The sequence below is a fragment of the Rhinolophus sinicus genome, chromosome 3 (genome assembly GCF_057876585.1).
Source record: "Rhinolophus sinicus isolate RSI-liver-muscle chromosome 3, RSI-T2T, whole genome shotgun sequence".
Lineage (NCBI taxonomy): Eukaryota > Metazoa > Chordata > Mammalia > Chiroptera > Rhinolophidae > Rhinolophus > Rhinolophus sinicus.
The window spans coordinates 143,481,082-143,505,417 of NC_142503.1; the positions used below are offsets into that span (position 1 = coordinate 143,481,082).

Consider the following 24,336-nt stretch of genomic DNA (forward strand, 5'->3'; position numbering starts at 1 on the left):
ATGTCCCAAATAAAAGAACAGAACAAAGCTCCAGACAAACAATTAAACAAAATGGAGACAAGCATCTACCAGATGCAGAGTTCCAAACACTAGTTATAAGGATGCTCGGTGATCTCAGGGAGAACTTCAATAAGGAGACAGGAAACATAAAAATGGAGATAGAAAACATAAAAAAGAACCAGTCAGAAATAAAGACTGCAATAACTAAAATGAAGAATACCTTACAGGGAATCAACAGCATATTAGGTGAAGCAAAGGACTGAATCAGCAATTTAGAAAATAAGGTAGCAGAAGACACCCAATCAGAACAGCAAAAATAAAAAATAAAAAAATAAGGATAGTTTAAGGGGCGTCTGGGACAACATCAAGTGTACCAACATTTGCATCATAGGAGGACCAGAAAGAGAAGAGAGAGAGCAAGGAATTGAAAATGTATTTGAAGAAATAACGACTGAAACCTTCCCTAACCTGACAAAGGAAATAAATATACAAGTTCAAGCACAGAGAGTCCCAAACAACATGAACCCAAAGAGGCCCACACCAAGATGCATAATGATTAAAATGCCAAAGGTCAAAGACAAAGAAAGAATCTTAAAAGCAGCAAGAGAAAAGCAGTTAGTTACCTACAAGGGAGCTCCCATAAGACTTCCAGCTGACGTCTCAACAGAAACATTGCAGGCCAGAAGGGATTGGCAGGAAATAGACAAAGTGATGAAATCAAACGCCTACAAACAAGATTACTCTACCCAGCAAAGCCATCATTTAGAATCAAAGAACAGACAAAAAGCTTCCCAGACAAGAAAAAGCTAAAGGAGTTCACCAGCACCAAAACAGAATTACAAGAAATCTTCTTTAAGAGAAATAAAAAGATAAAAAATATGAATAATAAAATAGCAATAACTACATATCTATCAGCAATTACATTCAATGTAACTGGATTAAATGCTCCAATCAAAACATAGGGTGGCTGAATAGATAAGAAAACAAGACCCTTGCATATGTTACCTACAAGAGACTCACTTCAGATCAAAACACACACACAGACTGAAAGTAAAGAGATGGGAAAAAGATGTTACATGAAAATGGAAAAAACAACAACAACCAAACAAGTCGTGGTAGCAATACTTATTATACCAGACAAATAGACTTTGAAATAAAAGTTATAACAAGAGACAAAGAAGGACCCAGTAATCCCACTTCAGGGTATTTATATGGAGAAACCTAAAACACTATTTAGTTAGAGGGTACGTGTTCATACATATATTCATTGTTGCATTGTTTACACATAGTTATTGTTGCATGGCCAAGATGTGGAGGCAGCCTGGGTGTCAGTCGATGGATGAATGGATAAAGAGTAGGTGGTACATATATACAATGGAATATTGCTCTGCCAGGGAAGGGAATGGGTTGGGTTCTTGCCATCTGTGGTGGCATGGATAGACCTGGAGGTTATTGTGCTGAGTGGAGTATGTCAGACAGATGCAGTGTGATTTTGCTTATATGTGGACTCTAAAGAACAAAATAAACAAACAAAACAGAAACAAACTCATAGATACAGAGAACATTTTGATGGTTGCCAGATGGGGTGGGTGAAAAAGGGGAAGGAATTAAGAAGTACAAATTGGTTGTTACAAAGCAGTTATGGGAATGTAGGGTATAGCATAAGGAATATAGTCAATAGTATTGTAATAACTATGTATGGTGTCAGATGAGTACTACATTTATCGTGGTGATAGATGGGAGGTGGGTTGGGGGGCAGGGTAGAAAAGCTGGAGGCATTAAGAAGTACAAATTGATAGCTACAAAACAGTCTTGGGGATGTAAAGTAAAGCATAGAGAATATAGTTAATAATATGGTAATAACTATGTATAGTGCCGGAGGGTACTAGACTCATCAGGGCGATCACTTCTTAAATTATATAAATGTCTAACCACTGTGCTGTACACCTGAAACTAATATAAAATAATACTGAATGTCAACTGTAATTGAAAAATTAAAAAGGAGGGGAGAGGATGGAGGGGAGTGAGAGGCTCAAATTTCCAGGTGTGGGATGGACAGGTCATGGGGATGTGGTGTACGGCTTGGGGAGTACCGTCAATAATATTGTGATAGCATAGTACAGTGTTGGACAGTTGCTAGAGTTACCACGGTGATCACTTCTTTAGGTAAATGGGTGTCGAATAACTATTGTGTGTACCGGAAACTAATATATATTTTATGTTAGCTATATTTTAATAAAAATCTTTAAAAAAAAAGGATAGCCAGTACATTGGAGATGATACCTGTAACAAAGAACACATATAAAACTGTCTTCCTTTGGTGTTGGTGACTATTTTGCACACTCACCTATACAGTCATTGTTGTGAGAAAGGATGAAACCATGATTGCAGCGGCAGTTGAAGGAACCAATTGTGTTTCGGCAAGTTCCATTCCCACAGGCATCTCTTTCACATTCATTTATGTCTAGTGGGAGCAAAGGACATAGAAAAACATAATTATTAACAGAAGAAGAGGTTGTATAGTTCTGGGGTTAATGGGCAATTTAAGGTTCACAAAGTATCATATATAGGCTGAAAACTTCTTGATGTTGGTATTAGTTCCAGCAGTGGCAGCTCCCTGTGAGAAACCAGCAAAAGGTAAGGTTCTAAACCTTGGGAGCAAATCATTTCCTTGATTGGCATGTGAAAGGAGGCAAGCTAAGGACGTGGGAACTGGACAAGAATTATTTTATTCTATTTACTTCGAGAATTCTCCACCCTTGCCACTTTTCTCAAATATTTTCACTTGCAAATGGAAAATTCTGTGTGCATCTGGGTCTTGATTTGCTACCACCTTTGGCAAACTTCAGCCTTTAAGATTCTCACTCCAGTTTACCAAAAAGCAGTGAGACGCCTGACATTACGCGGAAATCAGCAACACAATAAAAGAGCTTTCTAAATCACCTGACATGTTAGATATCTTGTCCTTTTTCCCAGCCCACCCCTAACCCACCACCACTCCCACCCAGATAAGAGCGACTTATCTCACTCTCCTCCACTATCCCCGTGTGATGGCATTTAATTTAACTCTTCCCAGACACTCCTGCACGGTTGTTTGTCTTTTTATTGGTCTATGACTTTTCTCATTGACTATTTTGTAAAGCTACTCAGCATCTTACATGTCTTTGCATCTCACCACAGCAGCTAACATCCTTTTTTTATAAAGAGTAGGTGTACATTATAATAAAGAGGAAATAAGAAATTAAAATGAAAGAAAGTTGATACTGCTGGTTTGCGAAATTAAAGCAGACCGAGGAGGGTTAGGACAAAAGGAGGGAGAGGGAGCAGAAGGTAACACCTCAGGTAATAAAATGTAGTGTTCAGAGCATTTTCTTTCCTTTCAAATTCTGGACATGAAGATGAATTATCCTGTGGTCCTAAATCAGGAAGCTACTGCTAACCCCAGAGTGACTCCAATGTGTGTGTCTGTGGTGGAAGAGTGCATCTGATGAGTCACCCTGCCAGCAATCAAGAGTTTCTGCCTTGATTCATTTTTAGCCAAGCTAAGGTAGAGCAAGGTCTTTGGTAGGGAGGTGCAGATACTTCAGGTAAAAGAGGGAGAAAGAAATGTGGGCAGCGTTACATTAATATGCAGGGCTTAGTTCCCCAGTGATGAGGAGGGCTGATTATACTCCTTTAATTTAAAATTTGTTATCCGCTATGAAGTCAAAACTGTACGAGAATGTGCCTGAATGGATAAATCCAATTACAGCCAAAGGCAAGCACTTTAAACATTACTCTTTAATTGTTCTTTTTCCAGCTGTGAAACTGATTCATGTTCATCAAGTCCCCAGAAGACTTAATGGATGTTGAAAAAGTAGAAATAAAAAGGAGGTAAAGGGAGAAAATGATTACATATTTGAAGTTTATTCTAAGTCAAGATCCTGAGTCAGTACTGAAACCAAAAAAGAGATTTGAAATCTTGAGCTCTTTTCCTCTAGAAAATTTATTTTTCTTTCTTTCTTTTTTTTTTTTTTTTTGCCTTTGTAGGATCTGTAAATTTGCCTTTGAGGAGCTGGTACAAACTAAGACCTTCTCAAAAAATGCTCATACTCAAACACTCAAAAGCTGCACTCTGTTCTAGTAAGGTAAACACACATAAATATTATAAAAGAATAATAGGCTGTTAACATCAATAAAAAGTAATTTTTTATCTAGATATCTTTCTAAGTTTATCCCTTAGTCCAAAGTATTTTGAACTGACAGCCAAATGAATATCAAGAAAGGGGTTTATTGTGTTCAGATTGCCAAAGATTAAATACCAAAGGATGCTAATGCTACGGGTCTGTTAGTGGTTTTACTTTATAAATAGCAAAATGACTACCGAGAGGTTTGGTATTAAATGTTGTATACATTGAGATGCAAACGAATATTTCAATAGGATATGAAGAAAAAATGAAATGATAATCACATACTCACCCAAACACATGGTTTGATCAGCATTTGTTTTAAAACCAGTGTGGCAAATGCAATAAAAGCTTCCGACTGTGTCAATACACTGTCCATGGCTGCATATGTTGGGAATTTCTTGACATTCATTGCGATCTGTAGATAAAAAGCATCTTAAATATCTTAAGTGGAAGATGAGAAGACAAAAATTGAATTGAATAACTTACTTCTAAGTATTGTTCTCAGGATTAATCCTAGCTTTAAACTAAGCCAATAAAACAGACGCTGGCATTATATTTCCTTTTGCTTCAAAATTGGTTAAAACTCACTTTCATTTACTGGGCATATCCAGAGTATGTTAACAATACACGAGAAAATGCAAAACAGGGGTAGTATCCAAAAAATGTTCTGAAACATTAGAAAACTTAGAAGTAGAATGGGGAAGAAAAATCCAAGCTGGGAACTAATCTGTTTTGATTATTTGTCTAAAAGCAGCATCACAGACTGGGGAATTAATTGAAGTATTTTATCTAGTCAAGATTTGGTGCTTCAAATCATTGGCCCTTCACAGCTTCCTTTGGAAATTTATATCACAGTCAAACAAATCCCATTGCTGACATCGGCTTTCTTGATGGACAATCTACACTGTCCCTGTTCAAGTTTTACCTCACTGTTTCGTCTTACTCCTATCACCTTTTGTTCTATTTTAACCAAGTCTTCATGTCTATACGTGGCTCCTTTTAGCAGTTGACAATCCTAATATTTCTTTCTTGTTATTCATATTTACTCAAAGGAAAGCTCTGCCATCTTATTTCTGTTAGTCTTTAAGCTCTAAATTATGTTTATCATCAATTGCATTTTTGTTGTTCTCCTGAAATCTGATGATCTGTGGGGCAGAATTTATTGCATGAATCCACAAATGACACAATTACATGCCTACTTATGTCTCTAAGTTTTTAAAGCTCTCGAGATTCCCTGTTTAGGGCAAATGTAACTTTAAAAACACTGATTCATCCTGATTTTCCTATTGTCACAAAAGAAAGCAACTAGCAGACTGCCACCTTGGGTGTAGAAGCTGGAGAGCGTGGCAGCCCCCTGCTCTCAGCTCAATAATCCCAACGTGCTGCTTGCCTGCCCTGTCTACTGAGAAGACAGCAACTGGGAATGGGCGTTTTCTGCTACACAGAGCAGTCGTTTTCTGCTACCATGTCAGAAGAGAAGATATTTCCTCCATTTCATGTGCTCAGGTTGCCATTTTTACAACCACTTCCTTCAAATATACAGAAGAGTTACAGTTGTGATGAATCACCATACTGTTTAAAAATCTCAAGTGAAGTGGAGTATATCATTAAGAGGGGAAATTGGAGCTACTGCTAACCTATGCAGAAATGTCAGTTAACAAATTAAGGTTATTCCCATTAGAGAAAATGGATTTAAAAGGAGCAAACTGTTCCCTAGGATAGGCAGACGAAATTTATTTCCATTGCCACCTCTGTGAAGGAAGTCAATTTTGAGGAAGGATGTCTCAGGGTCTACCATAGTTGCCCAACCCTTAGGTGCCCTCAGGTAGTACTGGATCTGAGAGGATGCAGGAGACCAGGTCTGTTTTGCCTCTGGGGCACACAGGAAATATAGAGCATTAAGGATCTTCTTAGGAATGGATCCCCAAATAGGATTTTTTCTTTCCTGCATTGCTTATTTCGTGATGGTTTTAAGAAAATGAACTATGTAGTACTTTGAGGTTTTATTGGTGAAATGGAAAATTACAAGTCTAGAGAATTTAATTGTGAAGCTCAATTTGTTTTGAGAAGAGAAAACTAGGTTTCTACAAGCATCAGGATTTTAATTCCAAGGAGATTATGTCTGAGGTTGAGATAGGGGGTTTAAACAGGGTATTGAGGGAAATAACCCGCCAGTGAGTGGAAAGAGAGGAGACCCATGAGGAAATGGTTGGGAAGAACCTCTCTTGTCTTTAGCTGGGTGGTGATTTCAGAAGGGGGCTGCATTTACTTGGACTATACACCTCCTAAGATCAGAGAAGCATCCTGGGCTTCCATAACTAATTGTTCTCTCAGATCTCTCAGCAACAGTAATACAGCTAGCTGTGATTTGGAGTTTGAAATGATGCACTTATGAATTGAAATAAAAATCTTATGATAGAAAAAAATTTTCAGTTCTTTATCTTAAACACAGGAAGAGACCAGTATTTTGCAATATGTCTGAGAAATGTCATGTAAACAACAGCATTTAAAGACATTTTAAGGGATTTTTAAAGTAAGATGTAAATGAAGACATTTCTAGAGTGAAGTCTTCAACCCTAGAGGCTGAATACTAGCTGCAAAACTCAAGTATGTTCCCTTTTCTTCTGAGGATTTCAATGAATGAGGGCAATTGAGCTTTGACTGCAAGCAACACTCACAGCACTTATCGCTGGTGAACGCCTGATGAGTTTTATTTATATTAATGTTCTACAAGAAAATATGACAGGGCATAAGTCCCAGCAGGTCCTGGCTGGACATGCTGTCTTGATGCATAAATAACTTCTTGCCCGAACGTGAAATGGTGTGAAATGACATGTTCTATATTATCAGCAATTCTTTATTTTGATTGGAATTATTTCACCCAGTTTCAAAGAAATATAAATTAAGAGCAAAATGCAGGGAAGTGGTGTCAATGCCAAGTTTCACTAGGGTATTGTGGCTCATATCAGAGTCGTCCCCACTTTTCCTGTCTTTTTTTTTTTTTATACATGGATAACAACAGCTCTGTTGACAAAATGCTAAACGCTTGCACATGTTCCTTTAAGCTCAACAAAACAAGTCTTGATTCTCAAAGTGAGTTTTTGTTCTGCTATTACACCCTCTTCCCACCAAGGTCTCATAAAACAATGCAAAATACCCTACAGAGAGCAGTGCACTTCCTACCACTTAGTCACGGGTAGGCAAGGAAATCCAAGGAAAATCTGACCATGTTCCCTTGTGTTGTTTCATTCACAAATGCATAAAATATCCAGGAAACTCCCTGTGAAATGAACCATGAGCAAAATAACATTCTTCCTGACCTTTTTGCTAAATATATAATGATTTATAATTATTCTACCTGAAAATCATTCTGAGATATTATTTTGCTTCTAGGCTGAAACACCAGTGTTTTAATTTTAATACTACTGGCTACAAGGAGCCATTAGATAATTAATAACTTTACCATCAATTTAAGTTGGTAACACATTCATCCTCCTTACTTCTACCACATCCTTGACAAAAATGAACAATTAAAAAAAATCTAACCTCTAGGGGACAGTTTCTCATTTTACTATAGGTGACTTGCAGCTAATAAAAAGGCTGTTAATGTTTGCTGCCCTCTGTGAATGATCTTTTATCTGTAAGAAATTTAGGAGGAAGAGTGATGTTGCTGGTTCCTTTTGTTTGTTTTTTGAAGATTAATGTGGCACAGCTCAGAGAGTTTCACTGTCTAGATTTGGGGTGTGTGGCTGGGATGGTGACAACCTCACCTGTCAAAGGGGGAATTACATGAAATAATAAAAAAAAGTATTTGGTCCTGAATACTGGTTAGGGAAGCGTGTGTGTGTGTGCGTGTGTGTGTGTGTGTGTGTGTGTGTGTGTGTGTACGCATGCAAATGCGTGTGCATGTACACGTGTCTGTGTGTGTATATTTGTCGATGTAGCTGTTCGCAGCAGGAGAGCAGAGAGGCAAATATGAAATCTATGTATGTCCATGATTTATTTCTTGTTTTGAAAACGAGGGAAAAAGCTAAGAGTTTAGACATGGCAATCATTTTCATTTTTCTTGGTTTAGTTACTAGAACTCAGCAGTCTAAATCTTGAGTTATGCATTCTGCAACCTGACCATCTCAAAAGAAATGCAAGTATCTGAAGCTTGATGGAGATAACCCATGGGGTGGGCACATCCAGCCAAGAGGGAACGACTTACCATTGCACTGCCCCGTGGAAGTGAAGCGGTAGCCAGGCTTGCAGTCACAGCGGTAGCTGCCAGCAGTGTTGATGCATTCGGCATTGCGCTGGCACACTGGACCGTTTTGACACTCATCAATATCTACAAGCAGAAGATCATTTTATTAGAGGAGAACAGAATCTGGTGCCAACTCGATGAAGCCTCTCACATAAAATAAATTCATATATTCTTATTTTGATTGGTTCTATTGAACAAAGGATGACTGAAAAGTCATTTTCTAATTTTCTACTTTACTAATATTTTCATAAATGGGAGTACTTTATTTATGACCACATAGGGACTCTAGTGATGCTCATATCGAAAAAAAGTCATAAAATTCAGCTGCTATGATCAGGACTTCATATGGACCTAGACTAATGTCCTAGGAAATGTTGTATTTGCTCAAAACCCCAGAGTTTTATGACTCGATCAGGTTGCTTTTGTGTGGAAGGCTGAAAGATCGGGAGAGCAGAGCATCTCAAACCTTAGTGTGCACATGAACTACTTGGGATCTTGTGGAAAGGCAGATTCTGACTGAGCATGTCTGGGGAGGGGCCTGAGACTCTGCGTCTCCAATAAGCTACCAGGGGATGCTGGTGCTCCTGGTCCACAGAGCACTCGGAGCTGCAGGGTTGTAGAGGCTCCTGCTTAAATTATTGCCATTTGGCAGGCAAATCAAGAAAACTTAACATGAAAGGTTGCACATAAAACTGAAAACAACCAATCTGTATTATCAAAGAAAAGGATCAAATGGATATTGTGTGTTTTAAAGCTTTGACTATGCTCACAGGGTTGTACATATATATATACACACACATGTGTATATACATGTCCATACATCTATACATACAGTCTATATATATGTAAAATAAGTGCTATATATGTATACATATATATAACACTTAGTTTAAATTTATGTAAATGTAATTCTGTAGTTCAAATTCTGTAGTAAAGTTAATTAAATTATAATTTAAATTCGTGGCATCACAAAAAATTACTATACAGTCCAGGCTATACCACAGGGCAAAATACATGTTCCCTGCTCCTGCTCCAGTGAAATAACCTAATTCACTACAAGTCTAGTAAAGGGAATAGCCTATAACACAGGTGGGAGTCAGCCCTCAGCACTAGTGCTAGGCTTTACAATCTAAGTTGGCTCAGCTAAAGAAGTTCCCACAAGGGGGCGGCAAATGCATCATCCTATGCCTCCTGGGTTCGTGCTTTGTGGTGGGGAAAATGTCAGGACTACTGTCAGGGGGAGTTTTCTGTCTGATGTGTGTGGGGGGGTGCCTCTTGTATAGCAGATACAAACACAGACATGTGCTTGCCTCGCATTACAGTAGGCTCAGCACCAAGCACCTTATCTACTAAGTCTGCCCTGCTCTTACTTAAGGGTTTACAGAAATAGAGAGTAGCTTGTGTCCTTGGAGAAGCCAAATGGTATCACAGACAAGCATTTCTGTAATGCATCAGATGCCTGACATCTGCTAGTATGCATACTTGGGAAGAGCAGATGCATGGATGCTCCCTCTAAATCACTTCTGGAATTCATTCCAACCTCACTGTTGCTGAGGCATGTACTAAATCAACCTTCATTTTCTGAATCCGAGAGCTAAGAGTGCGCTGGGAAGCAGCTGACCCTGGATTAAACACTCACCCCGAAGATGGATTTCCTGTGAAAGGGAAACCAAAAGTTGGAGCACTCTGTGATCTCAACATCCACTGCCTGCTGCTCTGACAGAAAAGTGCCTCACGTTGGTACAGCTGTAGCTTTCCAACCTCACGTGTGCAGCAGGGTCTAGGTTGGCTTGGTGGTCGTGGGTGGCCTTGTCTATGGGTCCTGGCCAAGGGCTGCTGCTGCCAAAGAGGCACCTGGGTAAAGTAACCACCAAAGGGCTCTCTGAATGGAAGAGAAGGGGAGATGCCACAAGGAGGTGGCAGTCATCCTGAGGCCTGTATGGAAGGTGAAAGATGGTGGCTATGAGGAAGGCAGCCAATCCTAGCACTGTAAGGTCACCTGCCGTGGACTTCCTCTCCGCTCCGGCATCGTGCTTCCTACTGATCCTTGATGGCTGCCCCTCAAAGCACAGGGCTGGGCCAAGACCTGAAATGCTTATCTCCTTAGGAAGGCTCTGAATGGCTATCGCCCCCCTCTCACTCCCCCACACAGCAGACAGAGTAGAGGACCTGTGCTGACTAGGCTATAGTAACCCAAAGCCTGATGAGGAGAGTTTAACAAGCACGTGCTTGGGACTATAACTTTACTCTTGGTCTATAATTGTCCCCAGTTTAGGAGAAAAAAATTTTTAACATTAAAATGTTGACATATGTGTTCTAATCCATGCTCTAAGGGGCAATAACCCTTTCTAACATGAACAAAAACTCTGCTAGAGGCCCCAAGTTTAAATATTAATAGAAAATTATTCCAGCTATCCTAGGGCACATGGTATATTTAATAACCAGTAATGTCCCTTTTACTAAAATGTAAAAGAATACTATCTTCCCCAGATGTAGGAAAAATGAAGTGCTGTAAGGAATGTGCAGAATCACAGTACATACACATGGCAAGGGGAGGTAATTTGAAAATGAAAAAAGCACCATTTGCATGCATGCCAACATTCTTCATATAAAATCGAATTTGCTGTTCTTGCCATTTGGAATTTTCTCATGCATTTGGAATATTTGCATTAACCTTGTTTTCACTTGGGAGTAGCAAAGGCTCCATTTGGAAGAGAACGCTGATTTTGAGATTCAACTCAAGATGACTGCCCACCACTCATGTTCACTTTCAAGCAATGTGAAACAAAAGCAATCTATCTGACACACCCAGGAACTCAAGGTTTTTTCGTATCAGCTGGGAAATCTAATACATTGTGTTTGCGGGGGAGGGGGCTGGGGAATGCAAGTCCTACTTTTTCCACCGGGAGTTGGTGAATTTTTTTGCATGAAAGTTCATGGTGTTCCCCACAGTGCCCTTCACTATTGCTAGAGCTTGATATGATTTCTGAAATTCCAATGTTGTGAAATTGGCCGCGTGTGTGGGTAAGTAGCTCATTTGTTAGCTCACTCTGGACACGATACAGTGACAACATCACTTACCTTCACAAACCAACAGCTTGTCATTATAGAAGAAGCCCACTGGGCATTCACATCTGAAGCTGCCAACCATGTTGATACACACTCCATTTTCACAGACCCCTGGGATCTCCCGGCATTCATCAATATCTAGAAACAGAGCAGCCATGCATGAGTGACAGCACAGCACATGGCTCCTGTGCAGGGTAAACTGGGATTGAAAGTCAGTTACTTCTAACTCAATGTTCTACCTAAGGTCTAAAACCAAAGAAGAGAAAATGCATGCATGCATGTGTGGGTGCATCTGTGTATGTGTTGCAGGCGGGGGGGGAGGGGGAGGAGTGATGATGGAAGTGGAGGACATCAATGAATGTCAAGTTGAAATGACTAAACCATTCCCAGACACTCAAGGGTCTGTCTGGATTTAGTATCTGTCTTCTTTATTTTGGTTCGGAGCATCAGCTTTGTCCAAGTTGGAGCCATCTTTGTACTTACTGGGCACTGCACCAGAGGAGTAGAATAAAGGGACTACTGAGAGTAAACAGCCTCTCTCCCCAAAATGTGTGGTAATGATGTTTGGTTGGAATAGGAAAGGGGAGCTGGCGAAGAACACGGGACAAGTCCGTGGCCACAGTCAACTCTGATCTTTCAAATTCCACTTCAACGCCCCCTTCCTCCTTCACAAGGTTTTTGGTCAGGTCTGGGGATGTAAGCTGGGCCCTGGCTGACAGTGAAGATGGGGCCAGCACCAAGGAAGAACTGTCACAATAGACTGCGGCTTCCTAAGGCCAAGGGCTGGGCCTGCCTGCTGCACTACCACGTTACTGTTCCCTGGCATGCTGTCCAACAAATGCTCAGTGTCAATTAAGATTTGGTAAATTAAGACCCAGTATTTGGAAGTGGAGTTGGTGAGCATTTAAATAGGACCAAAGTAGGAGTGAGAGCAGAGCCAGGACCTAGGCTGCTAAAGCAGGGCTGGCTGGCTGATGAAGGAACCTCGTGGGCCAGTCTCACCCCCTCACCAGCCTGGTTGGGGAACTGTCTGTCTAATCTGCTCTGAACTCGAATTCATCCAGTGTTCTCTAGGATAATAATATTAACAGTATTAATAGTTCCTCACTTGCTATATGCCTGATACATTTCTCAAGCTGAACTTACTCACTGAATCATCACAGTCACCCTATACGATGGTCTGTCAGTACTAGACTATCCTCACTATGCAGATGATGGAACTGAAGCCAAGTCAGAGGACACAAGGAACTTGCCAAAGACCACCCAGCCAATAAGAGGCAGAGTCAGGATTAGATACCAAGGATCCTCTAACCAGTGATCTTGTCTTCCTCGTGTTTTTTCACATCACAGTCATACAATCTACTCAAAACCTATATCCAAGTGCTTGTTATCCTGGCTGGTCCCCTGGGCAGTTTCACAAAACACTCCAGAAGCTGGGAGGGGCTGTAAAGCTTGGGTCTATCTCCACAAGTCTTTCCAATTCGCCAGGTTTCTGTTACTGTTGTTGAGGTACGTACATTTGCATATTACAGTCAGTAGCCTCTGTGAGGTACTTTGTATAAATTGTAAGAAGATGGCCATAGACTTGAGCGGAGCCTATAAGGGATTCTACAGTTTCAGAGAATCACATTCTAAAATCAACCTGCTTTAAAGGACAAACTTGACAGGGCATACATTTATTTTAGACCCTTTTCTAAAGGGCTTGGTTTTGTGTGAAGGCAAATTGATCTCTTTAAATAAAAACAAACAAACAAACCAAAAAAAAAAAAAAAACAGCTTAAAATCTCAAAAGATATATTGTTATTTTGAATGCAGGTAATTATGTTTTTAGATTTTTCACACACTTGTCATTTATGTCGGCAAAAAATTATGCCAAGTAAGTACAACTGTGTATGATCAGCAAACAAAAAAAATAATTCAGATGACATTCCTGTAGCATGGGTTAAACACGAAGTATTCACATTTATTTGTTTTAAGTATAAGTGATGTATTATCAAGTTTAACAATAACAGGCTGGGTCAAATTTCTAGCTATTGTTAGGCATAAAATAGCAAAAGGATATATTAAAAATTTATATTTTCTTTTCCTGTCTGGATTTCATTTGAACTTCAACTTGTAGAAGTTTATATTTTAAGACAAGATTAATAAACTTGCTATAGTTTTAACCCCATACGAATGAGCTCTATATGCCAACAATCTTAAGGCCTTTCAGAAGGAGAATATAAAGCTTAAATAAAACAGTTTCCCAGTCATCTAAATATTTTGTCATGGTGGAATTTGGTAACAATAAGTATACTGCTAACGATCACGTTTCCAGTTTCAAAGAGCTAGAGGCAAAGCAAACTGTGAGTCAGGACTGGATTCTGGTCCCAGCTCTGTTATTAATTAGCTAGGTGACCTTGGCTGAGTCCCTTCCCCTCACTGGGCCTCTGTCCCCTCAACTGCAAAGTGAGGCGTTTGGATGAGGGGATGTCTGGGGCCTTTCCAGCTCTATTGGTGGACGATGCTAATGCTGTTTGAGTCTCTGCCTATTGCCAACCTTGGAGGGCAGGCCTTGCTGGGGTACACCCTGATCCAACTGTAGAGACCCATTACTATTAAAGACAACTTATCTTCGGATCAGAGATTCTAGGGAGATGAAAAGATCTGTTTTGGGAAGGGGAAAAACAAAGCAGCTAGGGCCAGGTGTTTTATGCCAATGTCATTTAGCAGTTTTTCTTTCCAAACCATGAAGTTTCTTTGGACGTTGACTAGACTGTGGAGCCATATGGATTTGGCACTGAGAGAGCCAGGCTGATTGCTGGACCAGACCCTTGTTTTCTTAAACAAGGTCATTGGAAAGGCTGATGTGGATTTCAGTTTACTTATTAGGAATAAGGTGGAACAAAGCAAGTGGTGATGTTTGCTACTAAACGCCATAGCTCAGACTAAATAGGGGCATCTAAGGATGCATATAAATCACACTAGGGAAAAACGCTGAGAATGCAATAGCTTTCCATCTACTTTGTTATTTGGTTTTAAACCACAAAGGCATTGCCTCCGTTGGCTGAACGCTGTGCAATACTTCTGAATCTTGCACAAGCATCTCTAGCACGGTAGTAGTCTCTGCTCCAGTTACTAGACGGGGCCTCAGACTGGAAAGATTTTTTTTTTTTTTAATTTTACATCTGAAATTCCCAAAGCAGATGACCTGAGGAGATGCCATGTGAGATAAAATTGATGCACAGGAAGGGTTTTATGTGAACCTAGACGTGAGGATTGGTATGAAAAGTCATATTAAACTCATGTCTTAGTCAGAAGGAAGAATTGGGACTTACAGTCAAATCAAATGTCAACTGGCTCTACTCCCAGAAACGCTCTCTTTGTTGATGCCTAGGGTTGGTTTAACTAAGCTTGATTGTAATTTTGGGAAAAGCTTTCCAGTCCCCTTAATCATGAGCAACAAACGCTGCTGCCAATTAGGTGGAGCTACGCAGGGTGTTTGCACAGTTTGTTTCAAACTGAGAATCAGTGTTTCAATAATGCTAAATGGCATTGTTGAAGGAGTTTTTTCCTTGTAAAGAAAACAAAAAAGCTAACTGAGAAAATAACGGTGTGTATTCCTTTCTCTTAATATAAAGGCAAAAACAGAAAGTTCCAACAATGGCATCATAACTCACCAACAGGTAAGCCGGTGTAAATGTCGATGACGAAGCCTGGCCTTTGACTTCCACAGAGTGTAGCAAATTCATCTGCAGTAATTAAACAAAGGTGGGTGGGAACAGGGATCAGCAAAGAGCAATGATTGGACTGAAATAATTTACTTGATAAACACTCTTGAAAGGTATTTATCTGTATTTTGAAGAATTTAAAATAGAAAAATCAATCTGAAAATTTCTATAGATATTATAATATTACCGTTAGACAAATACTAAGGGAAATGTGACCTCATGTTGATACAATAATGAGGGAGAAGCAGAGGTCTCCACTTTCTACGCCACTCATTTGTGTGAGATTGCCTGTAGGAATATGAGTTTTTTTATAAGGATGTTACTCACCTCTGAACCCAGGGAATGGCAAGAGTGCCTCTTTCCATTCTGCATTAAGGGAAATAAAATTTGAGGAATGCTTGCAAAAGCCAATTCCTCAGCAGATTGGGGGAGACCATAGAAAGGCTAGTCACGTTCTTGACATCAGGTTTATCAATGACTACTTCATGTCAAACAACCAACTTATGTCATTACTTCAATTTTCAGAGCTGGATTTCTCTTGGTGAAGCTCTCTTGCTCTTTCTCATTCCCTCCTCTGACGCTCCATCTTTCTCTCTCTCACCTGAATTCATCAAAGTTGGTAATAAAGAATGAACTAAATGTCATCTACAATCCCTTCTAACTCTGAGATTCTATAATTCTAGATCATGACTGTAACTAATATGGCAAGGTATAAATTTAAGCTCAAGATGACCATTGCCTTATTGGTCAAACCCACAGAAAATTTAGAAAAGGTTTCTGGAAGTATTTTAATCAAAAGGTAGCATGCTCTTCTCCTAATGCTTTATTCCTTAATCTATGAGTGTCTACGTCCTACAAGTGTCATGCCAGCTTACACTGCTCATCCAGACAAATTTCAGGAATTCCTAAAATATGCTTAGATTGCATCGCTGATGAAAAATCATGATTGGATTTGGCCAAAACTTAACATAAAGAAGAAATATTTTATTCTATATTGAGAGTATACAGATTCTTAAAACTCAGACAGACATTTCTGAAAGTAAATGACAGTCTTTATCAGGGATCTCCAAAGTGGTCTCCAGGGAAATGTACAATGATCTATCAAGATAAAAAAGAAAATACTAGGATTTCTACCTATCCTGTAAAATCTATTTTTTAAAATTTGTTGTATAATAGAACAGTTCAGAAAATAATAAATGCATATTTCAATATAATTAAAAACAATATCTAGAGAAATATACCCACATACTTTTACAGGTAGACACACACACACCAAGTGTGTATAACCCCTAGGTTTTTTCCTGATAGGTATGTATAATAAAAAAATTTGAAGACAATCAGTCAAAATCAGGAGTCAGCAAATTTTTTCTTAAAGAGCTAAACATAAATATTTTAGCTTTTGCAGGCTGTGCAGTCTCAGTTAAAACTATTCAATTATCTCATGAAAGCAGTCATAGACAACATGTAAATAAATTAGTGTGACAGTGTTTAATAAAATTTTATTTATGGACACCAAAATTTGAAGTTCATATCATTTTCAGGTCATGACATATCATTTAAAAAATTTTTCCTAACCATTTAAAAATGTGAAATTCATTCTTAGCTTGTGGTCCATATCAAAACAGGTGGTACGCTGGATTTTGCCCATGGGCTGTAGTTTACCAACCCCTGGTCTAGAGACATCTTGCAGAATGGAGGTAATTCATAATTTTAAGTGATAGTTATTACATTATTTCTGGAGTGAACAAGGGATAAAATGGTATATTTTATTTAAAAAGAATCTTCTGTTTCATGTGTTTCAGGTAGCATCAGACAATAGATTTAATATATTACAGATCACTGAGGGGAATGGAGTAGGTACTACAGAATACTCTAATCAACACCTGCATGACAGTTTACTCAATCTAAACCATAACATTAGTACATGATGTCATCAGGATATATATGACGTATATCATCTACCATATAAGAATGGTGCACCAGTCTACATTTCATTTATTCCAAGGATGTCAATCAGACATTTTAAAAAACAAGTAACATTATATAGATTTTTCTCTTTGAGGATATACAAAGAAATTTCTCTCAGGTCTCAATATCAAAAACAGTCACACTTTCCTTTAGTGTTCAGTTTGTTTTATGGTCATTGAGATACTTAGACTTGAGCATGTCTCCCTTTTAATGTGAGCTGATGGAAAGTTTGGAGCCAAAGTTACTGCTTATCTCCGACAAGGCTGTAGGAATTCCCAGGTTGGATTTTGTGTAATTAGCTTCATTCCTTGCCCCAAGGTTTTTACCCTTGTTTGCCATTTGCCTAAGGCCTTCTTATTTTACATTTGAATCTTTGTGGGCTGCCTTAAACTGTTTTTGGAACAAGACTAGTTATAAATAAGTTAAAATAACACGAATATGGTTTGTTTATTTTTGATATTGCTCTGCCTAAGGTTTCCAGTCTCTTAGTTACATGGCAAGCTCCATAACACTGATAACAATATTTATGTTTTTGTGATATGCTGAGTCTGTTAGTCTGGTGAATGAACTAGTGTATAAATTAGAAAGCATAGTCTGTGACTTCATTTTCAGGTGAGAGGACCAGGATCAACTGTGAATTTAAATATTTGCATTGTGAACTCATTTTTTCTTATGAAGCTAAATAATGCACCCTTTTCTTCTCTCGCTGAGACGTATTTCCCTAACAATTTATAAGTAATTTATCAACCTAGAGTTTTGGTAATGGGGAAACTAAAACTCACCTGTGCTTGGGATGGGACACTGTTCACAGGGCTTATTCCAGGCTCGGCCAATGTTGTAGGAACAACAGCACATCTTCTTGGTCATATTGAACAACAGTTCTCCGTCACAAGTCTGGTTGTCAGCATAATAGTTTCTATAGCACAGACTTCTTCTCATATCTACAAGAAAGGGATTGGTGATGTCATGGGGAAATCATGACAGATTTCTAAGGCGATATTCAAGGAGTAAGTTTCTTCTGAATTGTATTACAACTTGACTTTGATAAGGACAGAAAAAGTCTGCTTTTACATAACTTCTCATCTACCTACATATGTGCTACAAGAAAGAAAGAGAAAAAAAAAAAGCTTTGAGAATGTAGTCCCTGGTATTTTGTGCCATAGAACTAAGTCATTATATAGCTGTAGCATTAATAAACTTTATATGACTCTCCACCAAGTCTCCTAGTAACAATTCTCCACTGCTATTTGGCAGTAGTTTTTTCATTTCCGACTCATGGTGTTTTAATACTCTAGGTCACTGTTGTAAATATAAGTGAAGAAAGATATACCCAAAGTCAAACAAAAGAAGTACTATTAAACCATTGTTTGGGATTTTCCAACATTACATTTTAAAGAAAACTCCCAACCACCCACACGAGGTGGTGAAAACGGGCTAAGCTTACGGTTTCTAGGGAGGAGGCTCTCAAGGACAGTGAAAGGATGGCAACATTCGGTCTGATGAGTAACATAACACTAAGGACTAGCTGCTGGCCTTGTAAGCTCTTTTTCTCTTTGCAGACGAGGACCAACCATGCATTCTTAAGAAAAGCTTGGACTTACCCATGCAATTATTCCCTCCATTCACTTGCATGTAGTCTGGAGGGCAAATACAGGTGTAGTTGCCAACGGTGTTGTAACATGTCCCTGGACCGCAGATGCCCGGAGTATCACATTCATTCACATCTATAATCCAAAGAGAAAGTGGTCTGTGAATATGGAAACTTCACTCTCTAGGATGGCCTGGTACTGAGTGTCAGTATAAGTGTTGACAGTGGAGGAGAAACACAGGGCATTTGGAAATCCAGATAACAAAAATAGATGTTTAGTTCATCAGTGTCCTTTATCTTTGCTAATGAGTGTGTGCATGTTCAGAAAATGAGGTTTTGGAGGGGGAAGTTTTACCTTCTAGTATGAGTTCCTAACAAATGAGTCCATTAACATATTCAAAGGCACGCAGAGGTGGAAATGTGGAGAAAACATAATTCTCAAATATCCTTCAGAAAGACAACTATGTCTAGTACCTTACATGTTCACAAAGTCTAGAGAAGGATATGCTATATCCTGAAGCCATCAACAACTGGCTTCTGGAATTTGCACTAGTAAGGCAGCATGGAAGTAGGTATTTCATACCACCTTCCACATTTTCAAAAACAGGAGTTGTTTCTAATTTTAACTCCGTGAGTCTTAGAGCTGTGTCATACACACAGTGATACTCAACTAATATTCAACAATGTTGTCATTGTCCAGGTCACCTAATAAGCCTTTTGGAGAGTCAGAGGTCTATGTCTCCTCCAGGATGCAAGGTGGTCTCTCCCCTAACTAGTCATGTGACTCCTGTATGTAGGTGAAAATCATCTCTCCTAAACTGGTCTATGGTCCATGTGTTTTGACAGCTAAAAGTGGTCAATATTCTCCATCTTTCCAGTAACACAGGATGAGTAGGAATCATCATGTATATCATGACACGAAAGGGGCTGCCTTTAAGAGAAGTTCATTTAGATTCATTAGTACTGATGGTAAGTCATGAAGGACAGGAGGAAGAGGAGCACAGAACTGTCCAGAATATAGAGATCACAGAACTGAGACTTGTGCGACGCTAATAAAATGGCTTTTCTGAAGAGCATGGAAAATTCTTTGTAGGCATAAGTGGTACTATGGCCCAAGATAACAAAACTACACTTTTCTCAGGAAAAGAAAGATTTAAGGCACATTGGCATTATGATAATGACATTATGTCAGTAACATTAGTGCATAGACATATTTACCTATGTTTACATTTAGACCATTCATTGTGTTATATTGCTAAATTTCAGTGTTCCTGGTAACTGTATACTGGCTTTTGAGGTCAGTTCTCAATATGGGAAAGAACTTGTCATCCTATAAGGGCCATTTACCATCACACACTCGGGTATCTTCATTCAGGTAGTAACCCGTTGGACAGCGGCACTGGAAACTACCGAAGGTGTTGATACATTTCCCGCCTTGGCACAGCCCTGGAAGCTCCTGGCACTCGTCAATATCTACCAAAATGAAAACAACAGGACTTCTTCAGCACTGTACATCAACCCAAGGAAGTTCAAAACGTACATACTTTAAGGTAAAGGAAACAGAATTACCTTCCAATATGACAGTGATAGGGTTGGGTCGAAAACCTTCTCCTCCAGGACAAAGAATTTTGTACTCAGCTATTGAAACAAAAAAAATCCAATTGAGGTTTTTTGAATCTAAAATGTCAAGAAATAGCATCCTCAAGAGAAAAACTAACTAACCCAACTGAAAATATTCATTTTCAGGAATCTTTAGCAGTTACCCCACCCACCTGAAAGAAATTAGTATCTTAGTGTATACTTGTCATTTTCAAATGGCTTTTATTATAGGTACCAAATGTAAGGCCACTGTCCTCAGTCTTTGAACCCTCCTGGCCTTATGTTCTTGTGAACTATTTCATTCCCTTATCTATCTTCATCATTATTTGTTTTTAAAGATTTTCATTTTCTTTTTATTTTCTAAGAAACTCCATCTCCATTTTTATGTTTTATTTAGCCTTACTTCCTGGAAATTACAGCGCCCCTTAATAATATTAATTAGCCTGTTTCCAAAACCCTTTCCAAACAGAGCCTTAGGAAAAGCTATTCTTTCTTGGTTCCCACCCCACCTATCTCCTTAATGACTAGAGCTCTTTCTTGCCCCTCCGGTTCTACTGACTGCAATCCTGATGCCCCTGGTTTCCCAAACCAACTTTTTACAGTGTCCTTCAATTTCCACCAGTTAATTCTGTCATCCAAGCATTTCACTCATAAACATTTATTTCAGTGCTATGCACCATCAGTGTGACACATACAGGAACACGAGACTAAGAGTGACCTTAACCTGCTGTATTGTCCTGGTGAGCGTCCATAAGAATCAGTTCTTTCACAATCATCATGGTCTTCCTAAACCTAATAATCCTTCTCCTGGATTTCTGAAATTCTATTTACAAGTACATAATTGTGTATATAGATATATACATATATACATATATATTCCACTTTTAGCTCTGATCTAGGTTGGGGTAGGGTGGACCTCTATTGCTTTGTTAATCATTATTAATCAATAGACTTGACTCTCCCATTTAAATATCTTGGCTTGCTTCTTTCAATATCAATGAAATTAACTGCCCTCCTCTTACTTTTTTCTCTCTTCCTCTTTCTGCCATTCTCCACCCTTTATAAGTCTCCTCTTTCATGTAACACTCTTCCTTCAAGGCCCAATTTAAAAAAGGCACAAAGTCATCACCACCTTCTGCCAATCAAAACTGACTTCCTTTTCTGAAGAGAGGAGAGAGGAGATGCCTGCTAAGCATTCACCGCTGTGCTGAGTGTTTTACTGGAGTGATTTCATTTAATCCTGTGAAGCATTTTATGAATGAGGAAACTCAGGCTTGCTAAGTAACTTGTCCAAGGTTACATGAGTGGCAAATGATGGAGTCCTAATTGGAACCAGGTGTGCTGTTCCTCCCACTCATAGCACTATGTCTGCCCTTCTTTCCTCCCTTACTGAGGACAATGTTGAATTATAGCTTGTATGTTTGGGCCATAATTTGCTAGACTGTACACTCCTAGAGGGCAGGAGCTAGTCTTATTCATCTTTGCACATCCAAACTACACACGTTAGGTATTCAACAAATACTTTCACAAAAAGTAAATAAATGACACTTTGGCAAGGAAAGAATCAATACTTAGCCCGATATACCCCATAAACAGCAGCCATTGACCTTTGCCAAAAAAGCTACAGCTCACTCTGAAGCATAGCAGGGGATGCATAAATAAAATGGGAAGCCTTTTATTTTTTAGAAGACATTATTTACGTCCTTAAAATCACATTCTAGAGCTTTCTTTCAAGTCATGCCATAAGAAGGGAGTAATCTTCCACTTCATATTTGCTTAACTAATTGCTTCTGTTTCACCCAGGGACACGTGAGTCTGTCCTAGAGCTTCTGAAACTAGCCAACAGATGACAAAGGAGAGATCAATCAGTGTTTCCCTGGAAGGTAAGCAACATAAGTGATCTCAGCCTGCAAGGTCTTCTTTAATATAATGCCATCTGTATTCACACAGACAGAAGGGACATGTTACCTGCCCCCCCTGACCTTTTGGTGCAAACAAACTAGTGACACTTTCTGACTCCCAAATTGGGAGTGGGGTCCCTCGACAGAGAAGAGAGGACTTATCTCCCATCCCTGATTGAAGAGTAGAGCCTTGTTCCCTCCCTCTGGGTTTCTATTTTGTGGATCTAGAATGGAGAACTGGCCTGAACTTGAATAATAATAATAAATAGGAAGCTGTCCACTCACATGTGTTCACAGCGGGGCACAACTCACAAGGAGTACCCCAGGCTTTACCCAGAGAACAACAGCAGGAAGCCTTGGAAACACCAACTCCAATTTCATTGCTACAGGCTGTGTCTCCATTGTCTCCTCGAGGTCGAACATCCAGATAGCAATTTCCAGAGCGGGTATCTATTTACCATATACAAACAAAAAAGTGTCAGGCAGATTCCTTCTATGTGAGGGATAAAAACTCAAACCCATTTCAGAAACTGTTTCAGAAACTCTTTAAAAACCAGAATTTACTAAGGAACAAAAAAGCTCCCAAACACCTACTTATAGACTGGGAACTCATAGAAAGGGTACTCGAAAGTATAAACCAGGTTTAGGAAATGTTTAAATTTTCACATTATTACTTTTTAACAATTTGAGAATGGAATGTTTAATGTTACTTTAAAAATAACAAACAGCATGCCTCTCCGAAAAGATTTTTAAGATCTTACCAACACAGCCAACTCGAGTTGGATTCAGTTCAAAATCGGGTGGACAATCACAGGTATAGCTGCCTGGAGTGTTGACACAGTTCCCACTGATACACGTGGTTGGATCCAGACATTCATTAACATCTAAAACCAAACAGCAAGGGGCAGAATTGTCACCTGAGCCAACGTGAGGCAGACACCACCATCAAACGGTAGCACCAAATCTAGGGCTCCCACAAGAATTTTTGAGTTACTAGTTATAATTCCACCTAGAAATACAGTCTTCCACTTCTGAAATAAAACCCCTCAGGAAGGAAATATGTCATAGGCTTTAGTCTTTTTCCCCTGGAACACATTTAGCATTCAAATTTGTCATCAGGAGAAAATATGACTTTGGAACTAGGAAAAATATTCCAGTCAAGGTAACTGAAAGCAAAACACTCTGTGACCTCGGTCAACCAAAAATTCAGACACAGGTTTTAAGAAAATATATTTAATATGTGTGGCTTGTTATTTCATCAAATTAGAGCAAGATGTCTCAGGGAACCCTCAGGAGCAGGCAGCTTCTGCTGCTGCCCCCACTGGGCGTGTTTGCCTCAGTGCAGCTGAGTGCGAGCAGAGACACGTGGATGAGGCTTAGCGTGTTTCTTCAAGCCTGCTAAGAGTCTTTCTCCCATCACTCACGCTGGCTTGAATATATTTCCCTTTCAGTTTGTATTCTAAAAATATGAACAGAACTCCAGATATTTACGACATGAGTTTTGGCAAATTCCAACCCTGTACAATCCTTTTTTGCCTGTTTTGAACACTCATGAAATACTAAACTGATTCAGAGAGGAGAGATTGGAGAATGAGAACAATACCTTCTCCATGGGCCCTTCCCCCTTGGACCTGCTAACCCTCCTGTAGGTTCCACTGCAGAAAATTATTTTGCTTAAATCACATGTGAATTTGGAGGGACAGGGCAGACTAGCAGAAATGACATTAGATAGAATTCGGCTAATAGTGATTTGGGGCACTCAGGAGGGCATCGATCACAGAGAGGCAACTCTTTGCGGTAGGCTAGAGTCCCAGCTTGCTGTCACAATAGTTTTTAGAAACACCTAAAGAGAAGAATGTGTGCTTGGGGACGAATACCCTAGTCAAGAGCAATTTTGGGGACATGGTGGTAGTGGTCATAATCTGGAGAGCCACTGCGTCATGGCTTGTTCAGGTGGCTGGAAACATCACGTTCTTCTCTGACATCCTGAGCCCATACAGAATGGAACTTGTTTCCTCAGTATCCTTGAACGGAAGGGTGGACTAGGATGGAGAAGTGCAAATGGCTTCCAAAGTCTTAACTC

The 24,336-nt window shown here is 39.3% G+C and overlaps 1 protein-coding gene across 2 annotated transcripts in view; it reads right to left on the minus strand.

Annotated features, from left to right (window-relative positions):
* FBN1 (fibrillin 1) overlaps positions 1-24,336 on the minus strand; it is a 233,149-nt gene that overhangs the window by 35,014 nt on the left and 173,799 nt on the right. For both annotated transcript variants that reach the window (XR_012494755.2, XM_019730687.3), the window contains exons 37-47: positions 23,015-23,137; positions 22,539-22,703; positions 20,323-20,391; positions 20,101-20,226; positions 18,767-18,889; positions 17,948-18,106; positions 15,147-15,218; positions 11,500-11,625; positions 8,380-8,502; positions 4,459-4,584; positions 2,348-2,464 (exon numbers count right to left, since the gene is read on the minus strand). Coding sequence is in view for 1 of the 2 variants with exons in the window: in XM_019730687.3 (XP_019586246.3) it covers positions 2,348-2,464; positions 4,459-4,584; positions 8,380-8,502; positions 11,500-11,625; positions 15,147-15,218; positions 17,948-18,106; positions 18,767-18,889; positions 20,101-20,226; positions 20,323-20,391; positions 22,539-22,703; positions 23,015-23,137 (1,329 nt within the window). In the remaining variant the exon portion in view is untranslated. The remainder of the gene's footprint in view (positions 1-2,347; positions 2,465-4,458; positions 4,585-8,379; positions 8,503-11,499; positions 11,626-15,146; positions 15,219-17,947; positions 18,107-18,766; positions 18,890-20,100; positions 20,227-20,322; positions 20,392-22,538; positions 22,704-23,014; positions 23,138-24,336) is intronic.